Source organism: Bufo gargarizans, chromosome 8, assembly GCF_014858855.1.
Source record: "Bufo gargarizans isolate SCDJY-AF-19 chromosome 8, ASM1485885v1, whole genome shotgun sequence".
NCBI lineage: Eukaryota > Metazoa > Chordata > Amphibia > Anura > Bufonidae > Bufo > Bufo gargarizans.
The window spans coordinates 112,432,096-112,456,554 of NC_058087.1; the positions used below are offsets into that span (position 1 = coordinate 112,432,096).

Genomic DNA, 24,459 nt, shown 5'->3' on the forward strand with positions numbered 1-24,459 from the left:
TGCCATGCTGATAGACTCATACCCAAAAAGACTGAGTGCTGTAATAAAATCAAAAGGTGCTTCAACAAAGTATTAGTTTAAGGCTGTGCACACTTATGCAACCATATTATTTTTTATATTTTTTCTTCCCTCTATCTAAAAGATTTCAGTTTGTTTTTCAGTTGAGTTGTACAGTTTATAGGTCACATAGTTCTGAAATGATTTATCTTTTTTTCTTTTTTTTTTTTTTTTTACAGCACAGAAACCTGACATTTTAACAGGGACGTGTAGACTTTTTTTTATATCCACTGTATACATTTTACATTTAGTGTATGCTTTAAACATATACAGGAAAAAAAAAGAACTTTATGCATTACACCTCTATTTTTAAAATGGACATATCAAAACATATGCCAATACTTCAGTGTAGACTTTTTATATCTACTGTATAGAAATTAAAGAAATTGAGGGTGCCGTCATGCCCATGTTGCAGATATAGTATAATGGGATCCATTGGGCTTCTGTTAGAAAACCTGGCATTTTACATAATGTATCTTGCTATTTTGTCCCATATTTCAACAAAATCAGTGACAGAGGCCCCTCCAACTCCGATGTGAACATTGCCTAAAACATAGTTTACAAACATCTTCAATGCTTTTCAATGGCTTTTGTTTCAAGATAACGCAAGGAGTTAACGATCTTTGAGTTAAGAGTTTGTGTGTTAACCCTGCTACATCTGTACTTTAAAATAAACATCATAAAGTACTTACAAACAATACATTTGTCATATTTCTTGATGGTCAGCTCTGACTGAAACAAAAATCAAAGTACATTGAGTTAATCATTTATTTTTATTTTTTTATCTTCTTTTAGAAAATACAACTTCCAAAAAAAGTTTCCCTACTTTATCCAGCATATGAATTGCATCTGTATGGTGAAGGTGTTTATATGGAAGAAAGCAGAAATTTTTCCTTAACTGGAATTCCAGTTTTATTTCTTCCTGGAAATGCTGGCAGTTACAAGCAGGGTATGTGTAATGTTATACTGTTATAACTGAGTTAACAAAGCAGATTAAAATGTTGTATTTCAAGGCAATCCGTCACCAGTTTTATGATGTCCTAAGTGCAATAAAAACTAGTGACAGATCTTCTTTGCTGGGTCATTTTGTTTTCAGCCTCTTTGCTAAAATCTTATGCTAAACAGCTCCAGCACATGCAGCTTTAGTCCTGATATTCATGAGCTCCTGGCTCTCCCTGGTTCACATTCTCCTATTTCAGATGGAAAAAAAACTCATTCAGAGGCAGGTGGGCAGGGGGAACCAGGAGCTCATGAATATGGGGACTCATGGATATGCGCTGGAGCTGTTAGAACTGTTGTCGCAAATTCTACGACACACTTCTTCTTTGTGTGGCTCCAAATTAGTTAGAATTATAAGTATGAGCTCACACAGCTTTCTCAATGAGACCAATACAGGCTGGTATCATGGAAAATATGCAGTACTTTATTACAGTTACATATACTTATATAGGCAATATGAGGTAGACAAAAGGGTGGTCCTAGATGAAAGTTTATTGGCTCTGTGACAAAAAGGGAGTAGTTTACTAACTTTATTCCTGAGTTTGATTCGCACATTTGAAACTAGCAACTTAACTCCTCCTTTCTTTCACTAATGATCTTAGAACAAAAAAAATGTGCACGAGGCACTTAATTGATTTCTAGTGGAGAATAATGTGTACTACAGCAGAGAGACAAAATAAAATCTTGTCTCTCACAAATCCCTCCTTTTTGCGGTAAATAGATACAAGATGAATAAGCAATGTGAGGTACTCTCCCAATGCCCTAAACGACGAAGAGCTGGACTTTCCTTATTGCTTCACCAGGTCCCCCCAACTCTCTTTTGGGTTTGCTTTCATCTGGATCTATTTATTCCGCAACTATCAACAAGATTTTATTTGTTTTAGGACGGAATCTCGTTCCTCAATGAGGTTCTCCAAATAATCTTTAGGTTTGTCCGTGTCACAATGCATGTACATGGTGGTTGCAGGTGTGGTTGAATTGAACATTTTAGTAACATAGTAGTAGTACATAAGGCCGAAAAAAGATATTTGTCCATCCAGTTCGGCCTGTCATCCTGCAAGTTGATCCAGAGGAAGGCAAAAAAACCCTGTGAGGTAGAAGCCAATTTTCCTCACTTTAGGGGAATAAAAATTCCTTCCCGACTCCAATCAGGCAATCAGAATAAATCCCTGGATCAACGACCCCTCTCTAGTAGCTATAGCCTGTAATATTATTACGCTTCAGAAATACATCCAGGCCCCTCTTGAATTCCTTTATTGTACTCACCATCACCACCTCCTCAGGCAGAGAGTTCCATAGTCTCACTGCTCTTACCGTAAAGAATCCTCTTCTATGTTTGTGTACAAACCTTCTTTCCTCCAGACGCATAGGATGTCCCCTCGTCACAGTCACCGTCGTGGGAATAAATAGATGACGGGATAGATCTCTGTACTGACCCCTGATATATTTATCTAAAGTGAATAACCCTAATTTTGATAATCTTTCAGGGTACTGTAGTTGCCCCATTCCAATTATTACTTTAGTTGCCCTCCTCTGGACCCTCTCCAGCTCTGCTATGTCTGCTTTGTTCACTGGAGCCCAGAACTGTAAACAGTACTCCATGTGTGGTCTGACTAATGATTTGTAAACTGGTAGGACTATGTTCTCATCCCGGGCATCTATGCCCCTTTTGATGGAACCCATTATCTTATTTGCCTTGGCAGCAGCTGCCTGACACTGTTTTTTGCAGCTTAGTTTGCTGTTTATTAAAATTCCTAGATCTTTTTCCATGTCAGTGTTACCGAGTGTTTTACCATTTAATAAGTACGGGTGACTTGCATTATTCCTTCCCATGTGCATAACTTTACATTTGTCAGTGTTAAACCTCATCTGCCACTTATCTGCCCAAGCCTCCAATCTATCCAGATCCCTTTGTAGTAGTATACTGTCCTCTTCAGTGTTAATTACTTTACACAGTTTAGTGTCATCTGCAAAAATTGATATTTTACTATGCAAGCCTTCTACAAGATCATTAATAAATATATTGAAGAGAATAGGGCCCAATACTGACCCCTGAGGTACTCCACTAGTGACAGTGACCCAATCTGAGTATTTACCATTAATAACCACCCTCTCTTTTCTATCATTGAGCCAGTTACTTACCCACTTACAGACGTTTTCTCCCAGTCCGAGCATTCTCATTTTATATACTAACCTTTTTATGTGGTACAGTGTCAAATGCTTTGGAGAAGTCCAGATACACGACATCCATTGATTCGCCGCTGTCAAGTCTAGAACTTACCTCCTCATAGAAACTGATTAAATTTGTTTGACATGATCGATCCCTCACGAAGCCATGCTGATATGGCGTTATTTGCTTATTTCCGTTAAGATGCTCTAACATAGCATCTCTCAGAAAACCTTCAAACAGTTTACCCACAACAGATGTTAAACTTACCGGCCTATAGTTTCCAGGCTCTGTTTTTGGACCCTTTTTGAATATTGGCAGCACATTTGCCATGCGCCAATCCTGTGGGACATTCCCTGTCAATATAGGATCTGCAAATATCAGAAATAAGGGTCTGGCTATGACATTACTTAATTCCCTTAGGATTCGAGGGTGTATGCCATCCGGTCCTGGCGATTTGTCTATTTTAATCTTTTTAAGTCGCTGTTGCACTTCTTCCTGGGTCAGACAGGACACTTTTAATGGGGAATTTATTTCAACATTCGGCATGTCATCTGACAGTTTAATTTCCTCAGTGAATACATTGGAGAAAAAAATATTTTAAAAACAATTTTTCTAAAATGAGGAATAACACAACACCCTATCAATGCCAATACCACAAATACTACCACCAGTGTCATTAACAGATTGGCTAACACACTAGACCAGTTCCCAAACCACTGTTCTAGCCAGGAAGTAAATGGGTTGTTGCTTCTAGAGTTTTCCTCTAGTTCATTTGATAAGGCAGTTAGTCCTTTTAAAGCCTTTGTGATGCTTCCGTCAGGGGCAGTGTTGTTCGGAATAAAGGTGTAGCAGGAACTTCCAATCATCTTGCAGACGCCTCCTTTTTCCGCTAGGATCATGTCTAGGGCCAGTCGATTCTGTAACGCCATCACCGATGAAGAGCTCAGTTGTTCTGCTATTCCTTTTACCGCATCTCGAGTATAATTTACGAATCTCTGTTGATTATAGTACAAATAGTTAATCCAGCCTACATTTTTATTTATGCCAATTATGGGAAGTATTGATTCAAAACCAGCAGCTATCTGGTTTCTAGCCTTAAATTCATCAGGAACTCCTCTAGGGACTCCTATAGCATCTATGTATACATGAGAATCAAAAGATGTAGAGAGTGACCTCCTTAGCCTTGACCATACACCGGTTTGCTTATTGACTTGATCCCACTCAAGAGTCGAAAATAGAACATATGGCATCAGCACCTTAATTAAGGTACATTGGCCAATCCATTCCATTCTTATCCTGGGTCGGAGCTTCATGTCTCCACGTAACCACCAGATATCTGAATGTTGATAATCTTGGTGGACAAACCATTTGTCAGGGTAAGCATCAGAGTCACTATTTGTCTCATTTAAATAGATGTTATAGGAACAATATCCTGGAGGGAAAACACCAATGTCTTTGCCTGTACTGTTACGATTGAAACAGGTATAATTTCCAGGGTATGGCGTTATACCGAAACCCATATGATCTTTATCATGAACAATCGGATAAAGTAATTCTAATGTTCTGCAGCGGGAGGTGTCATTGCTGGGAATAGTTTCAGTGTACATCTTAAGGATGCACTTGAAACCCTCAGGATCGGTAACCTCACTCAAAGGGAAAGGTACTGTACCCAAATGAGGTCGCGCTGCAGCACATGCTATGCAGTTGGATCGCTTCTGGGAAAGAACCGTATAGCGGATCCACTCTAGCCATACGTTTGTGTCTGAAAACCCTGTCTCTAAGGCCATTTTGTCAATCATGGGTGAAGCTGTAGGAGATACATATGCAATTGCACTCTGATTCCCTTGTATTAATATTGCTCTAAATACAGAATTTGGGACTTGATTTGACTGTGCATTTTCCCCTGTACAATATAAAATGAACAGTAAGGCATGCAAAAATATTACGGCCCTTGCAGTCATTCCAGCACTTGAGGTTCTGGTACTTTTTTGCAGTGAGATGCGTGGACCCAATTAGACTTTCCTTCCAACTTGACAGTAGTGGCGGTGGTTAACAGTACTTGATGTGGACCCTCAAATCGTGGTTCTAGGACTTTCCGCACGTGTCGTTTCACCACTACCCAATCTCCTGGTTGTAGAGAATGAGTTGCCTCTATGCTGTCTGGATCTGGAAGAGAAGCAAAAACTTGGGAATACACATTAGACAGTCTGTTTGTAAGACAGATAACGTACTTTGAAAGACTATTATTCTGCATCTGGCGTTGTTGTGGAAAATAGAGTCCTAATCTAGGGGCATTCCCAAAGAGTACTTCATATCTACTCAGGCCTGTCTTCCCGTTAGGTGTATACCGGATGGAGAAAAGTGCCAAAGGGAGATATTCTGTCCATGGCTTATTCAGTTCAGCCATGGCCTTCTGTATTTTTGATTTAATTGTGCCATTGAGTCGTTCTACTCATCCGCTTCTTTGTGGGTGATACGCAGTATGGAAGGCTTGTTCAATACCCAGGGCTCTCATAATTTCTCGCATGACCTCCCCTGTAAAGTGAGAACCTCTGTCACTCTCAATTGTCTCGTGGACCCCATACCGGCAAACTATCTCATTCAGAAGTTTCTTGGCTGTGTTTTGTGCAGTGGCTTTGGCCACAGGATAGGCTTCTGGCCACCCTGAAAACAGATCTACACATACCAAGATGTATTCTAGAGTTCCCACTTTGGGTAGTTGGATGTAATCTATTTGCAGTTTTTGGAAGAGGAAATCGGGCCTGGGAGTGTGCCTCAAAGATGTTTTTCCTTCTTATGTTGTGATGTGCACAAATCATACAAGCCTGAGTAAATTTGGCTGCAGTTACACTGAATCCTGGGGCATACCAGTGATTATTAACAAGAGCAGTCATGCCAGTTTTGGACAGGTGAGTATTCCCATGAGTGGCCTGGGCTGTGACTGGGAATAAGGCACTGGGCAAACACAGCCTTCCTCTAAGTTCCCATGTTCCTTTTGGGGTCATCACAGCTCCTTTCTCTAGCCATACTGCCTTTTCTGCTTTGGTTGCTTGAGACTGTAAGGTTTTAAATGTTTCATAGTTGACTGGCAGGGAGATTTGCTCTTGTACTGCTGCTATCCCTACAGGATCATCTCTGGGTTTCTGTGCAGCAGCTTTTGCTGCCAGATCAGCTCGATGATTTCCCCGAGCTTCAAGGGTTTTTCCTGACGAATGGCCTTTAATTTTCATAATGGCCACCCTTGTTGGCAACAGCAGAGCGTCCATTAGGGCTTTCACCTCTTTGCCATTTTTAATTGGCTTGCCATTTGCTGTAACGAAGTCTCTAGCCTTCCAAATTGGACCATAATCATGGGTGATCCCAAAAGCATACCTGGAATCTGTATAGATGTTTGCAGGTTTTCCCTCCGTATACCTGCAGGCATCTTCCAAAACTTTAAGTTCAGCTTCCTGTGCAGACATGTGAGAGGGCAATGATTCTGCTTTGATTGTATCGTGCTGAGTGACAACTGCATACCCAGTATAGAACTTCCCCTGGACACCATACCGCATTCCATCCACAAAGAGCTCTAAATCTGGGTTTTCTAAGGGAGTATCTACCACGTGATCAAACCCTGCTGTCTCTTGGGACATTAATTGGAGATAGTCATGTTTATCTTCCAGGTCAGGAAAATACTCAGCTAGATGACTCATACTACTACTACCTCCCCCCTCCAGAGGCAGCAGAGTAGCTGGATTCAAAGTTGTGCACCTTTTGATGGTGACATTTGGTGGCATAAGTAGTGCACATTCTAGTCTAAGGTGTCTGGCGGTGGACAGGTACTTAGGCTGTACTTGTGTGAGAATGGCCGAGATGTCATGAGGGACAAAAACAGTAATTGGATAATTGAGTACAATCTCAGAGCTTTTGTCAAGCATGAGTTGTACGGCCACTACCGCACGGACACAAGATGGCGCTCCTCTAGCCACTGGATCAAGTCTGGCAGAGTAATACGCCACTGGATGCTGTTGGCCAGCCCTAGCTTGTGTGAGAACAGCTGAATCATGGCCAAGACATTCAGTGCAATAAAGTCTGAAATCTTTATTGTAATCTGGTAGACCCAATGCTGGTGTGGAACTGATAACTAGTTTTAATGTATGAAAGTTCTCCACGACCTTATCTGTCAATGAAAAAGGAAGAGAGGTGAGACAATCATACAAGGGTTGTAGAAGAGCAGAGGCATTTCTGATCCAAGGCCTACAGTATGAGACTAGACCCAAATAAATTCTCAGAGCCCCCGCTGTAGTAGGCAAAGGAATTTGTTTGATTGCAGTTATACGGTCTGGGGTGAGATGTCTAATCCCAGCAGATATACAGTGCCCTAGAAAGGTGACAGTGGTACAACAAAATTGAAGCTTCTTGCGGGAAGCTTTACAGCCATTTGCAGCCAGGAAGGTGAGAAGAGACAACGAGGTTTGTTTACACACCTCCTCTCCCAGGCAGCAAAGAAGTAAGTCATCTATATATTGAAGTAAGACAACTCCTTCAGATGGAATGGGCCAATCCGCTAAAACCTGGGCTATGGCAGTACTGTACATACTGGGGGAATTATGTGCACCTTGTGGTAAGACCGTCCAGGTGTATTGCTTTCTGTCATGTGTGAAGGCAAAAAGATATCTGCAATCTGGATGTAACAGAACTGAGAAAAATGCATTTGCAAGATCCACCACAGTGAAATGGGTAGCACTGTGGGGAATCTGTGCCAACAACGTATGTGGGTTTGGTACCACAGGGGTATTAAAAACTGTAGCCTCATTAACAGCCCTAAGATCATGTACCATTCTATACTGCACTGGCTGACCTTTCCCCCCCTTTTCTTAATGGGGAACAAGGGAGTGTTACATGGAGAGGTGGTTTGAATTAGTACCCCATTACTAACAAAATCATGCACTATTTTAGTGATGGCATCTGTTTGTTGTATACTGAGAGGATACTGTGCCTTTCGAGGTAAAGGAGCATCAGGTTTTCGTTCTACCATCATTGGAGCGACAGATAAATGGCCAACATCTGTAGGTCCGGAGGCCCACAGATGTTCAGGTAATTGTTGCAGCAGAAGGGACACGCCCTCTTCAGAGAGTGTAGACACGTACATGTGGAATGGATTATAATCACAGGCCGCTAAGAGACATATATCCTCTTCTCCTAGTTTGCCTTGTAACTTCACAGTACAATCAGGAAGATATATCTGCGCATATTACCAGCCCTCTTCCTTCCCATGTGCAAAGTTATGCACATGGGAAGGAAAAATGCAAGTCAACCGTACATACTAAATGGTAAAACACTCGGTAACACTGACATGGAAAAGGATCTAGGAATTTTAATAAACAGCAAACTAAGCTGCAAAAACCAGTGTCAGGCAGCTGCTGCCAAGGCCAACAAGATAATGGGTTGCATCAGAAGGGGCATAGATTCCCGTGATAAGAATATAGTCCTACCACTTTACAAATCGCTAGTCAGACCACACATGGAGTACTGTGTACAGTTCTGGGCTCCTGTAAACAAGGCAGACATAGCAGAGCTGGAGAAGGTCCAGAGGAGGGCAACTAAAGTAATAACTGGAATGGGGCAACTACAGTACCTTGAAAGATTATCAAAATTAGAGTTATTCACTTTAGAAAAAAGACGACTGAGGGGAGATCTAATTAATATGTATAAAGATATCAAGGGTCAGTACAGAGATCTATCCCATCAGCTATTTATCCCCAGGACTGTGACTGTGACGAGGGGACATCCTCTGCGTCTAGAGGAAAGAAGGTTTGTACACAAACATAGAAAAGGATTCTTTACGGTAAGAGCAGTGAGACTCTGGAACTCTCTGCCTGAGGAGGTGGTGATGGTGAGTACAATAAAGGAATTCAAGAGGGGCCTGGACGTATTTCTGGAGCTTAATAATATTACAGGCTATAGCTACTAGAGAGGGGTCCTCCTCTGGATCAACTTGCGGGATAACAGGCCGAACTGGATGGACAAATGTCTTTTTTCGGCCTTATGTACTATGTTACTATATTACTATATATTCTCTGCAACAAATGACTGAGACGACTAAGAGACGACTTAGCATTTGTTGGTTTGGGGCAAATGCAATTTGTATTGGCTTTGTGAGAGGAGTAGGAACCTCATTACCATCTACTCCTACACATGGAATACTATCCTTAGACATAAGGGATCTTTTTACATGTTTGCTGCGAATAACTGTTTTGGCTGCTCCAGTGTCAATCAAAAAGGGGATGGGCTCCCCCCCATTGATTCCCAAGGAGACAACTGGGGCAGGCCCTAAGGTTTGAATTTTTAATAGGGGCACAGCATTTGACTCTGGATTGCCAACTCCCTATGGGCGTCGCACTTGAGGGGGCTGAGCCTTCTCCTCCTCTTCCTCCTCCCATGGGTTAGGATATTGGCAATCCCGCAATAAAGTGCCCCACCCTGCCGCAGTTATAACATCTTAAGGGATACCTTGGTTTCCTTCCCCCTTTTTGGGAAGAGGGCTGGTAAGCGGCCACACCCGCCTTAGGTCTTTTGTTCAATTCAGCTTCTACCCCCTTTGCTACTTGTAACAAAATGGAGGGCTGTACTAGTTCTCCATTCAGGCCTAGCTGATACCAGACCCTTGCGAATGCTTTCCCTGAGACCATCCACAAAAGCAGCACTCAAAATTTTCTCATGCATGTCTGAGGTATACTCAAAGCCCAAATCCATCCATCTTTAGTGGAGTCTAGTGTAAAATTTCTCCACACTTTCCGTTTTATCCTGATGCATATCCGACAATGTAACAGACTGATCACCTAATCGCTTTAGTAACATAGTAACGTAGTACATAAGGCCGAAAAAAGACATTTGTCCATCCAGTTCGGCCTGTTATCCTGCAAGTTGATCCAGAGGAAGGCAAAAAAAAAAAATAACCCTGTGAGGTAGAAGCTAATTTTCTCCACTTTAGGGGAATATAAAATTCCTTCCCGACTCCAATCAGGCAATCAGAATAACTCCCTGGATCAACAACCCCTCTCTAGTAGCTATAGCCTGTAATATTATTAAGCTCCAGAAATACGTCCAGGCCCCTCTTGAATTCCTTTATTGTACTCACCATCACCACCTCCTCAGGCAGAGAGTTCCATAGTCTCACTGCTCTTACCGTAAAGAATCCTTTTCTATGTTTGTGTACAAACCTTCTTTCCTCCAGACGCAGAGGATGTCCCCTCGTCACAGTCACCGTCCTGGGGATAAATAGCTGCTGGGATAGATCTCTGTACTGACCCCTGATATATTTATACATATTAATTAGATCTCCCCTCAGTCGTCTTTTTTCTAAAGTGAATAACCCTAATTTTGATCATCTTTCAGGGTACTGTAGTTGCCCCATTCCAGTTATTTTAGATGCCCTCCTCTGGACCTTCTCCAGCTCTGCTATGTCTGCCTTGTTTACAGGAGCCCAGAACTGTACACAGTACTCCATGTGTGGTCTGACTAGCGATTTGTAAAGTGGTAGGACTATGTTCTTATCACGGGAATCTATGCCCCTTCTGATGCAACCCATTATCTTGTTGGCCTTGGCAGCAGCTGCCTGACACTGGTTTTTGCAGCTTAGTTTGCTGTTTATTAAAATTCCTAGATCCTTTTCCATGTCAGTGTTACCGAGTGTTTTACCATTTAGTATGTACGGGTGACTTGCATTTTTCCTTCCCATGTGCATAACTTTACATTTATCAGTGTTAAACCTCATCTGCCACTTATCTGCCCAAGCCTCCAATCTATCCAGATCCCTCTGTAGTAGTACACTGTCCTCATCAGTGTAAATTACTTTACACAGTTTAGTGTCATCTGCGAAAATTTACACTTTACTATGCAAGCCTTCTACAAGATCATTAATAAATATATTGAAGAGAATAGGGCCTAATACTGACCCCTGAGGTACCCCACTAGCGACAGTGACCCAATCTGAGTGTGTACCGTTAATAACCACCCTCTGTTTTCTATGACTGAGCCAGTTACTTACCCACATACAGATGTTTTCTCCCAGTCCGAGCATTCTCATTTTATATACTAACCTTTTATGTGGTACAGTGTCAAATGCTTTGGAGAAGTCTAGAACTTACCTCCTCATAGAAACTGATTAAATTAGTCTTACATGACCGATCCCTCACGAAGCCATGCTGATATGGCGTTATTTGCTTATTTCTGTTGAGATGCTCCAATATAGCATCTCTCAGAAAACCTTCAAGCAGTTTACCCACAACAGATGTTAAACTTACCGGCCTATAGTTTCCAGGCTCTGTTTTTGGCCCCTTTTTGAATATTGGCACCACATATGCCATGTGCCAATCCTGTGGGACATTCCCTGTCAGTATAGAGTCTGCAAATATCAGAAATAAGGGTCTGGCTATGACATTACTTAATTCCTTTAGGATACGGGGGTGTATGTCATCCGGTCCTGGCAATTTGTCTATTTTAATCTTTTTAAGTCGCTGATGTACTTCTTCCTGGGTCAGAAAGGACATTTTTAATGGGGAATTTATTTTTGCATTCTGCATGTCATCTGACAATTTATTTTCCTCAGTGAATACATAGGAGAAAAAAATATTTAACAGCTTTGCTTTCTCCTCATCGCTCTCTGCGACTTCCCCCTCATTACTCTTTAAAGGGCCGACACCTTCAGATTTATACTTTTTAACATTTATATAATTGAAGAACATTTTAGGGTTAGATTTACTCTCTTTGGCAATTAATCTCTCGGTCTCTAGTTTGGCCGCTTTTATTTGTTTTTTACATGTTCTATTTTTTTCCTTTTATAGTTTTTCAGTGCTTCCGTGCTCCCCTCCTGTTTCAGTGAATGATATGCTTTCTTTTTGTCATTTATTGCTTTCTTTACAGTTCTATTTATCCACATTGGTTTCTTTTTGTTCCTTAACCTTTTATTACCATACGGTATGCACCTCTCACAATGAGATTTTAGGATGTTTTTAAAGATATCCCATTTTGTGGCTGCATTTTTATTTTTGAGGACTTTGTCCCATTTAGTTTGGCCTATGGCCTCTCTTAGTTGGCTAAATTTAGCTTTTTTGAAGTTTGGTATTTTTGTTCCTCCCTGTAGAAACGCTCTTTTGAATGATAATTGGAAGGTTATTACTTTATATATTCCACCGCTCAACCCAATATTACTAGCGAGGAACAAAAAGCCTTACAATGGCTACGTTCACAGGAGGATATAATAGTGAAACCAGCGGACAAGGGGGGCAATATAGTTCTCATGTCCAGAGAATTTTATGTCAACGAAGCCCTTAGACAATTGGGCGATACTGGGGTTTATGAAAGGTTACGGGGGGACCCCTTGCCGGATACCCAGTCGTCACTACAATCCCTCGTCAAGAAATATATAGGGATTGGTTTTTTACCTAAAAATCTGTTGGAAAAACTTGTCCCGCTCTCACCAGCCAAACCCTCATGGTATTTTCTTCCGAATATCCACAAGTCGCTGAGCCACCCCCCGGGACGTCCTATCGTCGCGGGGATTGGCTCAGTGACTGAGCCTATCTCCAAGTATTTGGATTGGCTGTTGCGACCGGTACTCAGTAGCGCCCCCGCCTACCTCAGGGACACCAATGATTTTCTATTGGCCCTGAAGGATATTTGTTGGCAGAAGAATTACCATCTGGTATCCCTCGATGTGGAGAGCCTCTACACCCGCATCCCTCATGATGCCGGTGTAGAGGCTGTCCTTGACATCGTGGTGAACCTGGGTAAGAGCCCTATATATTGTGAGTTTGTAGGGGAGGCGCTTAAATTTGTTTTAACCAACAATGTATTCCAATTTGATGGCGAGTGGTTCAGACAAAAACTCGGCACGGCTATGGGGACCCCCGTCTCCTGCACCTTCGCCAATATGTACCTTTCCAGACTAGAGGATAGGTATGTTTATTCTGTGAGTAATCCCTTTCTGTCCAAATTAAAGACATATCTGCGGTTTGTAGATGATATATTCATAGTCTGGGAAGGTACAGAGGAAGAGTGCAATCATTTCGTTGATTATATGAATAGAAATGATATGGGCATGACTTTCACGGTGAACTTCGGGGGAGATAAATTGCAATTCCTGGATGTGGCTGTCTTGGTGGAAGGCGACGAGTTGGTCACGGAGGGCTTCCGTAAGCCCACGGCGACCAACTCCTTGCTCCACCACGACAGCTTCCACCCAGAGAGTGTCAAAAAAGCTGTCCCATACGGTCAATTCATTAGACTGAGACGTATAAATAGCAGAGACAGTGGTTATCGTAGACAGGCGAATGACCTCAAACATCGTCTAATGAAGAGAGGTTACCCTGAAAATACACTCAATAAAGATATGGAAAAGGTAGAGGAAATCTTCTCACAAGATTATCTCTTGAGGGGTGAGAATCGGAGAAGGGAGAAAGGTGCAGATTCAGCAAAAAGCAGTAGATTTGCGTTCTCCTTTAAATACAGCCCTATGGCTGACCGCATCCGATCAGTCATATTCAAAAACTGGGACGTTTTAAGGAGGGACGCAACTCTAAATGAGCTGACAGGACAGAGACCCCTTATCTCCTTCAGAAGGAGTCACACAGTTAAAGACAAAATTGTTAGAAGTAGGCTCCAAAAAGACAGCAGTAAAAATTGGCTCACAAGTAATCGACCTAATGGTAATTACAGGTGTGGAAATTGTTCACTTTGCACCAATAATCCACAGAAAAAGATTATTGAATTTGCCGGTATTCGGCATAAAGTCAATAATTTCATCAATTGCCGGAGTACCTATGTGGTTTACTTATTGATGTGCACGTGTGGACGGTTTTACATCGGTAAAACCATTAGATGCCTCTTCGAACGGATAAGAGAACACTTCAATTCTATCAAAACCGGCAAAGGTTGTCCGAGACTGATAGAACATATCAGAAGTGTGCACAATGGTGACACGAAGTGTATCTGTTTTTCCGGGTTGGAAGTCGTATCCACGCCCCCTCAAGGGGGAGATAGACACCGCCTCCTGCTACAGAGAGAAGCCAAATGGGTATTGCGCACGGGAGCCCTGGGGGAATTAGGACTCAATGATAGAAATGATCTAAGTCCGTTTTTGTAATATCCTAAGTATGCAGGGCTTCCACTCTTTCATTTCCCCCCCCTTTACCGTGTTCTATATGTGCGCTCTCTTTGGCGATTGCATGCGCATTACTTGCACATTGTTTTAATATGTACGTTGTTTTAATTATCTCCCCAGTGCGGACGTGACCTGAGTTGTCAGTTTCCATGACAGCAGCTCACGCCGGCACTTAAAAAGGAGCTGTGCACCAGCACGCATTGACGTTCAGCCTGATGAAGCGCATTTAGCGCGAAACGGCCGCCGCTGACCTGTGCGTGCGGTGAACTGCCTCTCCCCCACTGCCTGATGTTTTTGTGGATTACAATAAAGCTGCAATATTTGACCACACTGGTGAGTGCCGCTATTTTTTCATCTTTCTACATTACCTTCAGCTTGAGTCTTGCTTTCATAGCTGAGCACCGCCGCCTGTGTGTGTCCTCCACAGCCATATCCTGCATTGGATTCTGGCACGCTTGCACGCCGAGCCGCCGTGAGTGGTGCCGCCCCCATCTCGTTTTTGCTACATTATTACTTTATGGTCACTATTTCCCAGGTGTCCCCCAACCTGCACTTCTGTTGTTCTGTCGGGCCTATTGGTTAATACTAAGTCCAGTATGGCCGTCCCTCTAGTCGGGTCCTGAACCAGTTGGGAGAGGTAATTGTCTTTGGTTATTGCCAAGAACCTGTTTCCCTTATGAGATATACAAGTTTCAGTTTCCCAGTCTATATCTGGGTAGTTGAAGTCCCCCATAATAACCACCTCATTATGATTTGCTACCTCGTCTATCTCGTTTAGTAGTAGATTTTCTGTGGACTCTGGTATATTAGGTGGTTTATAGTAAACTCCTATTAGTAATTTATTGTTGTTTTTAGCTCCATGTATCTCTACCCACACTGACTCCACATGTTCATGTCCCTCACTTATATCTTCGCGGAGTGTGGGCTTTAGACCGGACTTTACATAAAGGCAGACCCCTCCCCCTCTCCGGTTTTGACGATCCTTTCTAAACAGACTGTAACCTTGTACATTAACCGCCCAGTCATAGCTATCGTCCAGCCATGTCTGTTATTCCCCCTATGTCATAGTTCTCCACACACATCACTAATTCCAGTTCACCAGTTTTATCAGGCTTCTGGCATTAGTATACATACATTTGAGAGGTTTATGTATACTTTTTACCCTACACCTTTCCTTCTGAACTATTCTAGTCCCTCCTTCCATTCCTCCCCCAGTCCCATTACCTTGCCCCCGGTCTCTATCTGCGCTATCTTCCCGTCCTATAACGTAATTACCCCCCCAGTCCCTAGTTTAAACACTCCTCCAACCTTCTAGCCATCTTTCTCCCCAGCACAGCTGCCCTTGCCCCATTGAGGTGCAGCCCGTCCCTACGATAGAGCCATCTTTCTCCCCCATTCCGTGAGCTTCACTATGTATCGCTCACCAGACAATAAAGTAGTATCATCTCCCTCATAAGATCCCACTGCAGAGGCTATAATCTGAGAGAAGGAGTCACCAGCTTTACACTGGACTAAATCTTCTAAATCCCTCCAGCAGCATGAGAGAGCTTTCCTTATCTTCGCTAACTCCCTACAGAACGGCATGGGTAAGTCCTCTGGATTGGGGATTCTACTCATCGTGGCCAGCATCTTACTAGGGGACCAAGGGCGATGCACAGGTTCATCAGGGATGTCATTTGGACCTCTGAGAGGAGCAGCTCCAGGGGTTAGGTACCTGGGCGTACGATAGAATATATTTGGTCGGGGTGGGTTTGGCGGAGATGATATAATAGGGGAAACTGGGTGCATGTGATTTCGCATATCCAACAATGATGTTGGATATCCCATACTTTCCTGTGATAGGAATCCACTCAAGTCTGAAAACGGACTTAAAGTGGGTGCATTACTAGATTGAGTAGACTGGTCTGGAATATTTCTAGTAGGCATCATAGGGGCAATTACTGCAAGTACATTTTTAACTGTTGGGAAGGGTTATTGGCAGACATCACTGGATATAATCCAGTGCTGGGAACTATGATAGGAATTGTGTCCTGTCTTTGAGATCCACAAACAACACACATGTTACTCATCTCAGCATTTTTGTGTCTGCACACACACTCCCATCCCCCATAAGGAGGGGGTTGTTGTTCTAAGGAAGCAGTTTTGGGGGATGGGGAAGGGATGGAGTGAGCAGAAGACACAGTGGGAGGTGCTGATGAGCACATTCCAGTACATGGTGTAGAGGAGGGGCTGACAGAAGAAGCAATAGTATTGTTTGATGAACCACAAGACCCAGGATTACTTTTTAAAGTTACAACAGATGTGATGGGGGAAGGGATGCCACATGGCAGACTCTCCTGTTCTTTGTTCCCTACCACACCCAAATCCTCCATCTTACTATACCAATATTGTCCATTCTTCTCAATTTCTTTCAACTTTCCATCAGTCACATCTGCAGACAACTTCCACCATAACTCTGCTTGCACCAGCCTATTATTATCTCTCAACCAACCTTTCTTTTCCTGCAATATATTTTTCCATAAACTTTCATCTAATCTTCCAGTTTCCGGCATACCAATTGCCTGCATGAACGATTTTAACTTAGTTACTGAAACTTTTCCTTCTTTTTCTCTCATCAACTGAGCTACTGTTAACTTCTCTACACTTGGTCCTGCAACATTAGAATTTCCCATTATTATGGTTACACTAAGATCAAACAATTGCTAATTATCGAGCCCGCTAACTTAAGCGTAGTTTCACAAAGATCAAACGATATCCAATTACTCTAAGTAATTGCTATCGAACCCACTAACTTAAGCGCAGTTACACGTAGATCAAACAATATATAATAGTATTGAGCCCACAATCTCTCTTGGTGAAGACCCCTAGTCAATTCACTGGGATACAAAATCTTAATAACTTCCAATTGCCTATGACAATAGGTGTTAACCCTTTCCTCAGGATTCTCGTCAGAACTTGGCTGGGATCCAATTCTACGTCACGGGATATCCGACTCAGCTGTCTAATCTGATAATACAGATCAGCTATAATTTGAACCCTTATATCGCGATAACACCAATTCAACTCTTGAGAAACCACTTGGGCAAAAGTCTCAGAGGAGGTTGTAAGAATTAAAGCGTCTTACCTTGCTGCAGCTTGTGCCTCGTCTGATGGTTTTGCGCAAGTCCTCTCCTGGCGTTTGAATCGGAAATTACGCAAGCTGTCTGCCCCACGTTGGGCGCCAATTTGTTTTTGCAAATTCTACTACACACTTCTTCTTTGTGTGGCTCCAAATTAGTTAGCTTTCTCAATGAGACCAATACAGGCTGGTATCATGGAAAATATGCAGTACTTTATTACAGTTACATACACTTATATAGGCAATATGAGGTAGACAAAAGGGTGGTCCTAGATGAAAGTTTATTGGCTCTGTGACAAAAAGGGAGTAGTTTACTAACTTTATTCCTGAGTTTGATTGGCACATTTGAAACTAGCAACTTAACTCCTCCTTTCTTTCACTAATGATCTTAGAACAAAGAAAATGTGCACGAGGCACTTAATTGATTTCTAGTGGAGAATAATGTGTACTACAGCAGAGAGACAAAATAAAATCTTGTCTCTCACAGAACACTGATTTATTTGCACATTGTGCAGTATGTACAGTATTCACATGTGGGGAGAATCGCATCATGGTACAGTACAAGTGAATCTCGTGTACATATTTTATTTTTTTTCCTGCCCGGAAATTGACCTGCTGTGTGGATTTCAAAATGTCTCCTTGTTGCCCCTGTGAGAAATGGACAACCTTTCTCATAACTTTTATTATCGGTGTTTGTTTTTATATCTGTCGTGTGATTCTATGCCATTCTGTGAAATTGTCTGTACAATGCCGTTCAATCTGGGCCTGCATGGGGAATATGCATTCCCTTTGGAAGAAATCAGTTTATCATTTTAATGTTAAAAAACTGGCCTTTTGCAAGTAGTAATGAAGATGTTTCCTGGAAATGTCCAGAAGCTTTTCAGATGGACTATCCCACTGCCGAGCAAAAGGGTAACAATGTTTTGAACTTTTGACTTTCAGGCTCCATATCTCATCCACTACAGCTTTGAATGTGAGACTGCCATTATTTTATAGTCAATCATCTTGGCTATCTGATACATTAATCGGACTTGCAGGTATTTAGCATATGATGTTATGCAGATTCTTGTCATGTAACTGCATTGTTACTGTTTGGCTTCTGGTGGTGGAACAATCTTTTTCTTCATGTATACTATAAATTACAACCTGTTCTCACATTCCCTAATAGTTCAATGTGTTATTACTTTGATTCCGAAGCGAAAGGTCACTGGTTCGAATTGATGAGCAGCCATGAAGACTATTTCCTAAGAAAAGATAAACTGCATGATCCAGATCATCGATAGCGGTATCTCAGCCAAGAACATTGCGAAACTGCATCATGTGAGTGCCATGACAGTTGGAAGAATACGAAATGAAGTCTGTCCATCCATTCCAAAGTAAAGCTGTGGACGTCCAGGCAAATTATCAGAGTAAATAAGTTGGCTCAATGCAAGGTCTATCCGTTCTGACATAAAAAACACGGCAGTGGAGGTATGCTTTGTAATAGTGACATCCATGCAAGCATCGTGCAACGCATATTACTCAAGTCTGAAATGGTGGCCCGAACAAAAAGGTGAAGAAGGCTCGACTTTAATATTGTAATAAACAGTGTCGGCTCAAGTTTGCAAAAAAGTACAAACAGTGCACAGTAGAAGATAGGAAACGGGTGATTTGGAGCGATGAGATGAAAGTCAATAGACTGGGCTCTGATGGGTACAAATTGTTCTGGAAGAAGCAAGGGAATGGATCGAGAAATTGAAGGAACTGTCAAGTTTGGAAGAAGCCTGCTGATTGGAGGAAGCCTGCTATTGGATACTTGGCCAGGATCAATGGTGGTCTCAATGCTGAGCTATATGTGAGGATCCTATAAAATGAGTTACTTCGTGCACTTTATGAAAAGGATGACATAGTGTTCCAGTAGGAAAAACGACCCAAAGCATACATTGAGATTGGCGAAGAAATGGTTCAGTGACAATGAAGTAGAGGTCCTGGATTGGCCTGCACAGTCCCCAGACCTCAACCAAATAGAACATTTGTGGGTAGAGTAAAGAAAAAGCTGTTTTCATACCCAAGTGAGCTGACCAGTATGCACCAACATTGGAAATGTGTAGAAGAGACCTGGGAACAGATTTTGGTCAAGACATGCTTGAATCTGATCGAGAGCATGCCCAGAAGGATTCAGGCAGTGTTAAAAGCCAAAGGTGGATTTACAAAATACTAACAAAATAATAAAAATACAAATTTTGAATTTTAGGAGCAAAACAGTAAAAATGCAGTTACATCACAAGAATCTGCATAATTAATCATATGCTAAATAGTTGCAAGTCCAATTTACGTATGAGAGAGCAAAGATGATTGTCTAATGGTAGTTTTACATTCAAAGCTGTAGTGGATACTGAGATAAGAAGCCTGAAAGTCAAAGGTTCAAAACATTGATACCCTTTTGTTTTGTCAGCTGCTACAACTCACCTTCTAATTATTGTAATAATTGCATTCCGTATAATGTGGTCATCATTGGGAGTCCAAACATTCCTCCCGACAGCCAGCATTCCTGCATATTTCATCAGAAGGATCAGCCTGAGGAAATATGCGTTATTAAAACATGTCAGGGCCCGAATATCTATTAGTGTGGACAGGAAGACATGTTCTATTAATACATGAATCTTATTAGGTAAGCACTCAAACCACCATGGAGCAGGCACAATGTTTAATAAAGGGTATAATGCAATATAATAATAATAAAATGCAACACTAAAATATATAAAACACTAAAATACAATATAAAACTTGCTGAGAATGAGGTGCAAAAAATAGATTCCTGTCGCAACAAATAAACCAATTAATGTCCTTATTAATACATCTGATGTCGATGCTATATTGCTGGCAACCAGTACACTTTGATTTAGCGTTCAAAAAGTCACAAGTGGCGATAATATTGCACTATATTGATATTGTGCAAATTAATGGTTTCTTCCTGAGCACCGCACTTCACCTGTTGGTAAGAGATCTTCACATTGGCTGGTGTGTGCTCAGGTGTATATTTTCCGGGTGGATTGTTACCTACGTTACTGGCAACCTTTACGTTTTGATAGAAGTTGTATCTAAAAAGTCACAAGTGCTTTTGTTACCGCACTATATTGGTGTAAAGCGGATAAACGGTTGCTCACTGAGCACTCACCCCACCTGATGATATGTGGTCTTCACACTAGCTGGTGTGCGCTCAGGTGTATGTTCTCGGGGCGAATTAGTACCTGTGTTCCAGTGAAGCTTTCTTGTAGTTACCTTCACTGCCTCTCTGTCCCGCTCTACACACAGTTCTCGCGAGAGTTGGAGTACAGGTTCACCGATTCAGGTCACTCCTTGCCTTTACTTTTTCAAATTGCTGAAAGATCGTCTCCTTAAATAATAGTAGAGTTAAAGTCGCATGGCAATGCTTCAGTTATTTGTGGAATCTTTTCAGAGCATCGGTATCCAACACCAGACGCGTTTCGAGGTCTTGCTGACCTCTTCCTCAGTGGTTATACTCTATATGCTCAGATCCCACTATTTATACTCTACTAAGTGCTGAGTAAGTTCTGGAAAACTGATCCCAAGGAGAGCCAATCGGTCATAGGTAAATCCTGGAATGATGGATTTCAAAAAAGGCAAATTTGGTTTTGGTGAGGTTTTTTTAAAGACTGCTGGATCAGACTAATGATTGCTTCTCATGTATCAGATGTTCAATTTTTCGATGCGTTTTTTTTCGGCAGGTGCGTTTTTTCACCTAGGCTGCTAAATTGGACATATAATTCGTTCTGATGCACCAAAAAAAATTAAAAATGATTTCCTTCCTTCATTATCTATAAATATACAAAAATATTAATGTTTGAAGGTTTTCTGAGAGATGCTATGTTAGAGCATCTTAACGGAAATAAGCAAATAACGCCATATCAGCATGGCTTCGTGAGGGATCGATCATGTCAAACAAATTTAATCAGTTTCTATGAGGAGGTAAGTTCTAGACTTGACAGCGGCGAATCAATGGATGTCGTGTATCTTGACTTCTCCAAAGCATTTGACACTGTACCACATAAAAGGTTAGTATATAAAATGAGAATGCTCGGACTGGGAGAAAACGTCTGTAAGTGGGTAAGTAACTGGCTCAGTCATAGAAAACAGAGGGTGGTTATTAATGGTAAATACTCAGATTGGGTCACTGTCACTAGTGGAGTACCTCAGGGGTCAGTATTGGGCCCTATTCTCTTCAATATATTTATTAATGATCTTGTAGAAGGCTTGCATAGTAAAATATCAATTTTTGCAGATGACACTAAACTGTGTAAAGTAATTAACACTGAAGAGGACAGTATACTACTACAGAGTGATCTGGATAGATTGGAGGCTTGGGCAGATAAGTGGCAGAAGAGGTTTAACACTGACAAATGTAAAGTTATGCACATGGGAAGGAATAATGCAAGTAACCCGTACTTATTAAATGGTAAAACACTTGGTAACACTGACATGGAAAAAGATCGAGGAATTTTAATAAACAGCAAACTAAGCTGCAAAAAACAGTGTCAGGCAGCTGCTGCCAAGGCAAATAAGATAATGGGTTGCATCAAAAGGGGCATAGATGCCCGTGATGAGAACATAGTCCTACCACTTTACAAATCATTAGTCAGACCACACATGGAGTACTGTGTACAGTTCTGGGCTCCAGTGAACAAAGCAGACATAGCAGAGCTGGAGAGGGTCCAGAGGAGGGCAACTAAAGTAATAACAGGAATGGGGCTATTACAGTACCCTGAAAGATTATCAAAATTAGGGTTATTCACTTTAGAAAAAAGACGACTGAGAGGAGATCTAATTAATATGTATAAATATATCAGGGGTCAGTACAGAGATCTATCCCGTCATCTATTTATTCCCAGGACGGTGACTGTGACGAGGGGACATCCTATGCGTCTGGAGGAAAGAAGGTTTGTACACAAACATAGAAGAGGATTCTTTACGGTAAGAGCAGTGAGACGATGGAACTCTCTGCCTGAGGAGGTGGTGATGGTGAGTACAATAAAGGAATTCAAGAGGGGCCTGGATGTATTTCTGGAGCGTAATAATATTACAGGCTATAGCTACTAGAGAGAGATCGTTGATACAGGGATTTATTCTGATTGCGTGATTGGAGTCGGGAAGGAATTTTTATTCCCCTAAAGTGAGGAAAATTGGCTTCTACCTCACAGGGTTTTTTTGCCTTCCTCTGGATCAACTTGCAGGATGACAGGTCGAACTGGATGGACAAATGTCTTTTTTCGGCCTTATGTACTATGTTATGTACTATGTTAAAATACGTAAAAAGACATACATTTGGGATATAGTTTAATAAATATTTGGTGAGCAGTCGATACCAGGGGTCCTGCAGGTGTTATGGGATGGAGGCCTGCCTCCGAAGGGACCGGAGTGTCAACTTAATAACCACACTGCGGTCTCCCGTCAGAAGCATGTGTACCCAGTAACGTAGGTAACAATCCACCCGGAAAATATACACCTGAGCCAGTATGAAGATCTCTTACCAACAGGTGAAGTGCGGTGCTCAGGAAGCCATTCATTTGCACAATATCAATATTGTGCAATATTATCGCCACTTGTGACTTTTTGAACGCTAAATCAAAGCGTACTGGTTGCCAGCAGTATAGCATCAACATCAGCTGTATTAATAAGGACATTAATTGGTTTATTTGTTGCAACGGGAATCAATATTTTGCACCTCATTCCCAGCAAGTTTTAGATTGTATTTTAGTGATGGATATTAAGCAAGCGGCTCACTCAGGTTTATCACGATTGGTGCACAGGTTCGAAGAAACACCCCTAATTTTGATTGATGTACATGAATATGAGATAGAACCGGCACTCAGAACATTAGGAATTCACGTGGGACCGAGATGTGTAGTTTAAGAATTTATTAAACAATATACCCTGTGAACACTGGGTTAAAAATACTTATAAAATATAAAAATAGTCAATAAAAACATATATTTGAACACACTGCCCATGTAGTTCTCTATGAGCAGTACGATCTAAACGTGTTATCAAGCCAACACAAAAGATTAGAGAGAACTTTGAGGCGACCAAAGAAGAGTTCAGTGACAATTTAAACTATTTATGGCAGAGAACTGAACACTATATAGCAACTCTTTTACGATATAAAAACGACCCAATAAAGCCAGCAAAGTTAACCACAATGTTGAATCGCTTAACTAACTCCTATGTCCGCTATCAGCGACTCTCTGCTAAGTACATCACTTTCCTGAGCGACTCTGATTTTGACGAAGCTTTAGAGGAGCTGAGTGAGAGAAAGACTCTCCTTGAAGAGAAGGATGCCCTAGTACAAGATGCTAAGAGCAAGGCAGAACTCGGCATCGCACACTTACAGGAGGCGAGATCCCATCGATCAACTTCAAGTAAACATACAAAATATACCCTTTCATCTTCCAAAACCTCTCGTTCCGGAAGGTCAGCCTTGTATGACAAGCTTATCGAAGTCCGGGCAGAAGCAGAGGAAGCTAGCGTAAGACGTTCCTTTGCTAAGAAGGAGGCCGAGACAGAAGCCCAGCTAAAGATCCTCCAGACAGAAAGGGAAGAAGCAGCTACCGTAGCTAAACTAAAGGTCCTCGTGCAAGCATTAGGCCAAGGTACCGACCCAGACTGTTTCGTCCCAGGAGAAGAGGAAGACCCAGCCGACCGCACTGCCAGGTATGTTCTAAGGCAACCATCGCCTACTCCTCCTGCTAAATTGCATGCACCAACGGCACTTCTAACTTACCAACTGGGCGAACCCACAGAGTACCAGAAATCGTCACACCCCAGTAATAAGGTAATATCTAGCACCAAGCGGGCTGACAATCCAGAGACTAAACCGCAGCTTAATCCTTATGCCACATCATTCCATCCTGATCAATCTCAACCTTATCTGCCAGAGCCCCTACATGCTCTAGAGACACCACAATGCAATACTGC

General features: G+C 41.9%; 1 protein-coding gene across 1 annotated transcript in view; it reads left to right on the top strand.

Annotated features, from left to right (window-relative positions):
• The window catches only part of LOC122945418 (GPI inositol-deacylase-like), a 657,393-nt gene that overhangs the window by 141,967 nt on the left and 490,967 nt on the right, over window positions 1-24,459 (top strand). Inside the window, exon 2 of the mRNA XM_044304488.1 lies at window positions 853-1,006. Within this exon, the coding sequence (XP_044160423.1) occupies window positions 853-1,006 (154 nt within the window). The remainder of the gene's footprint in view (window positions 1-852; window positions 1,007-24,459) is intronic.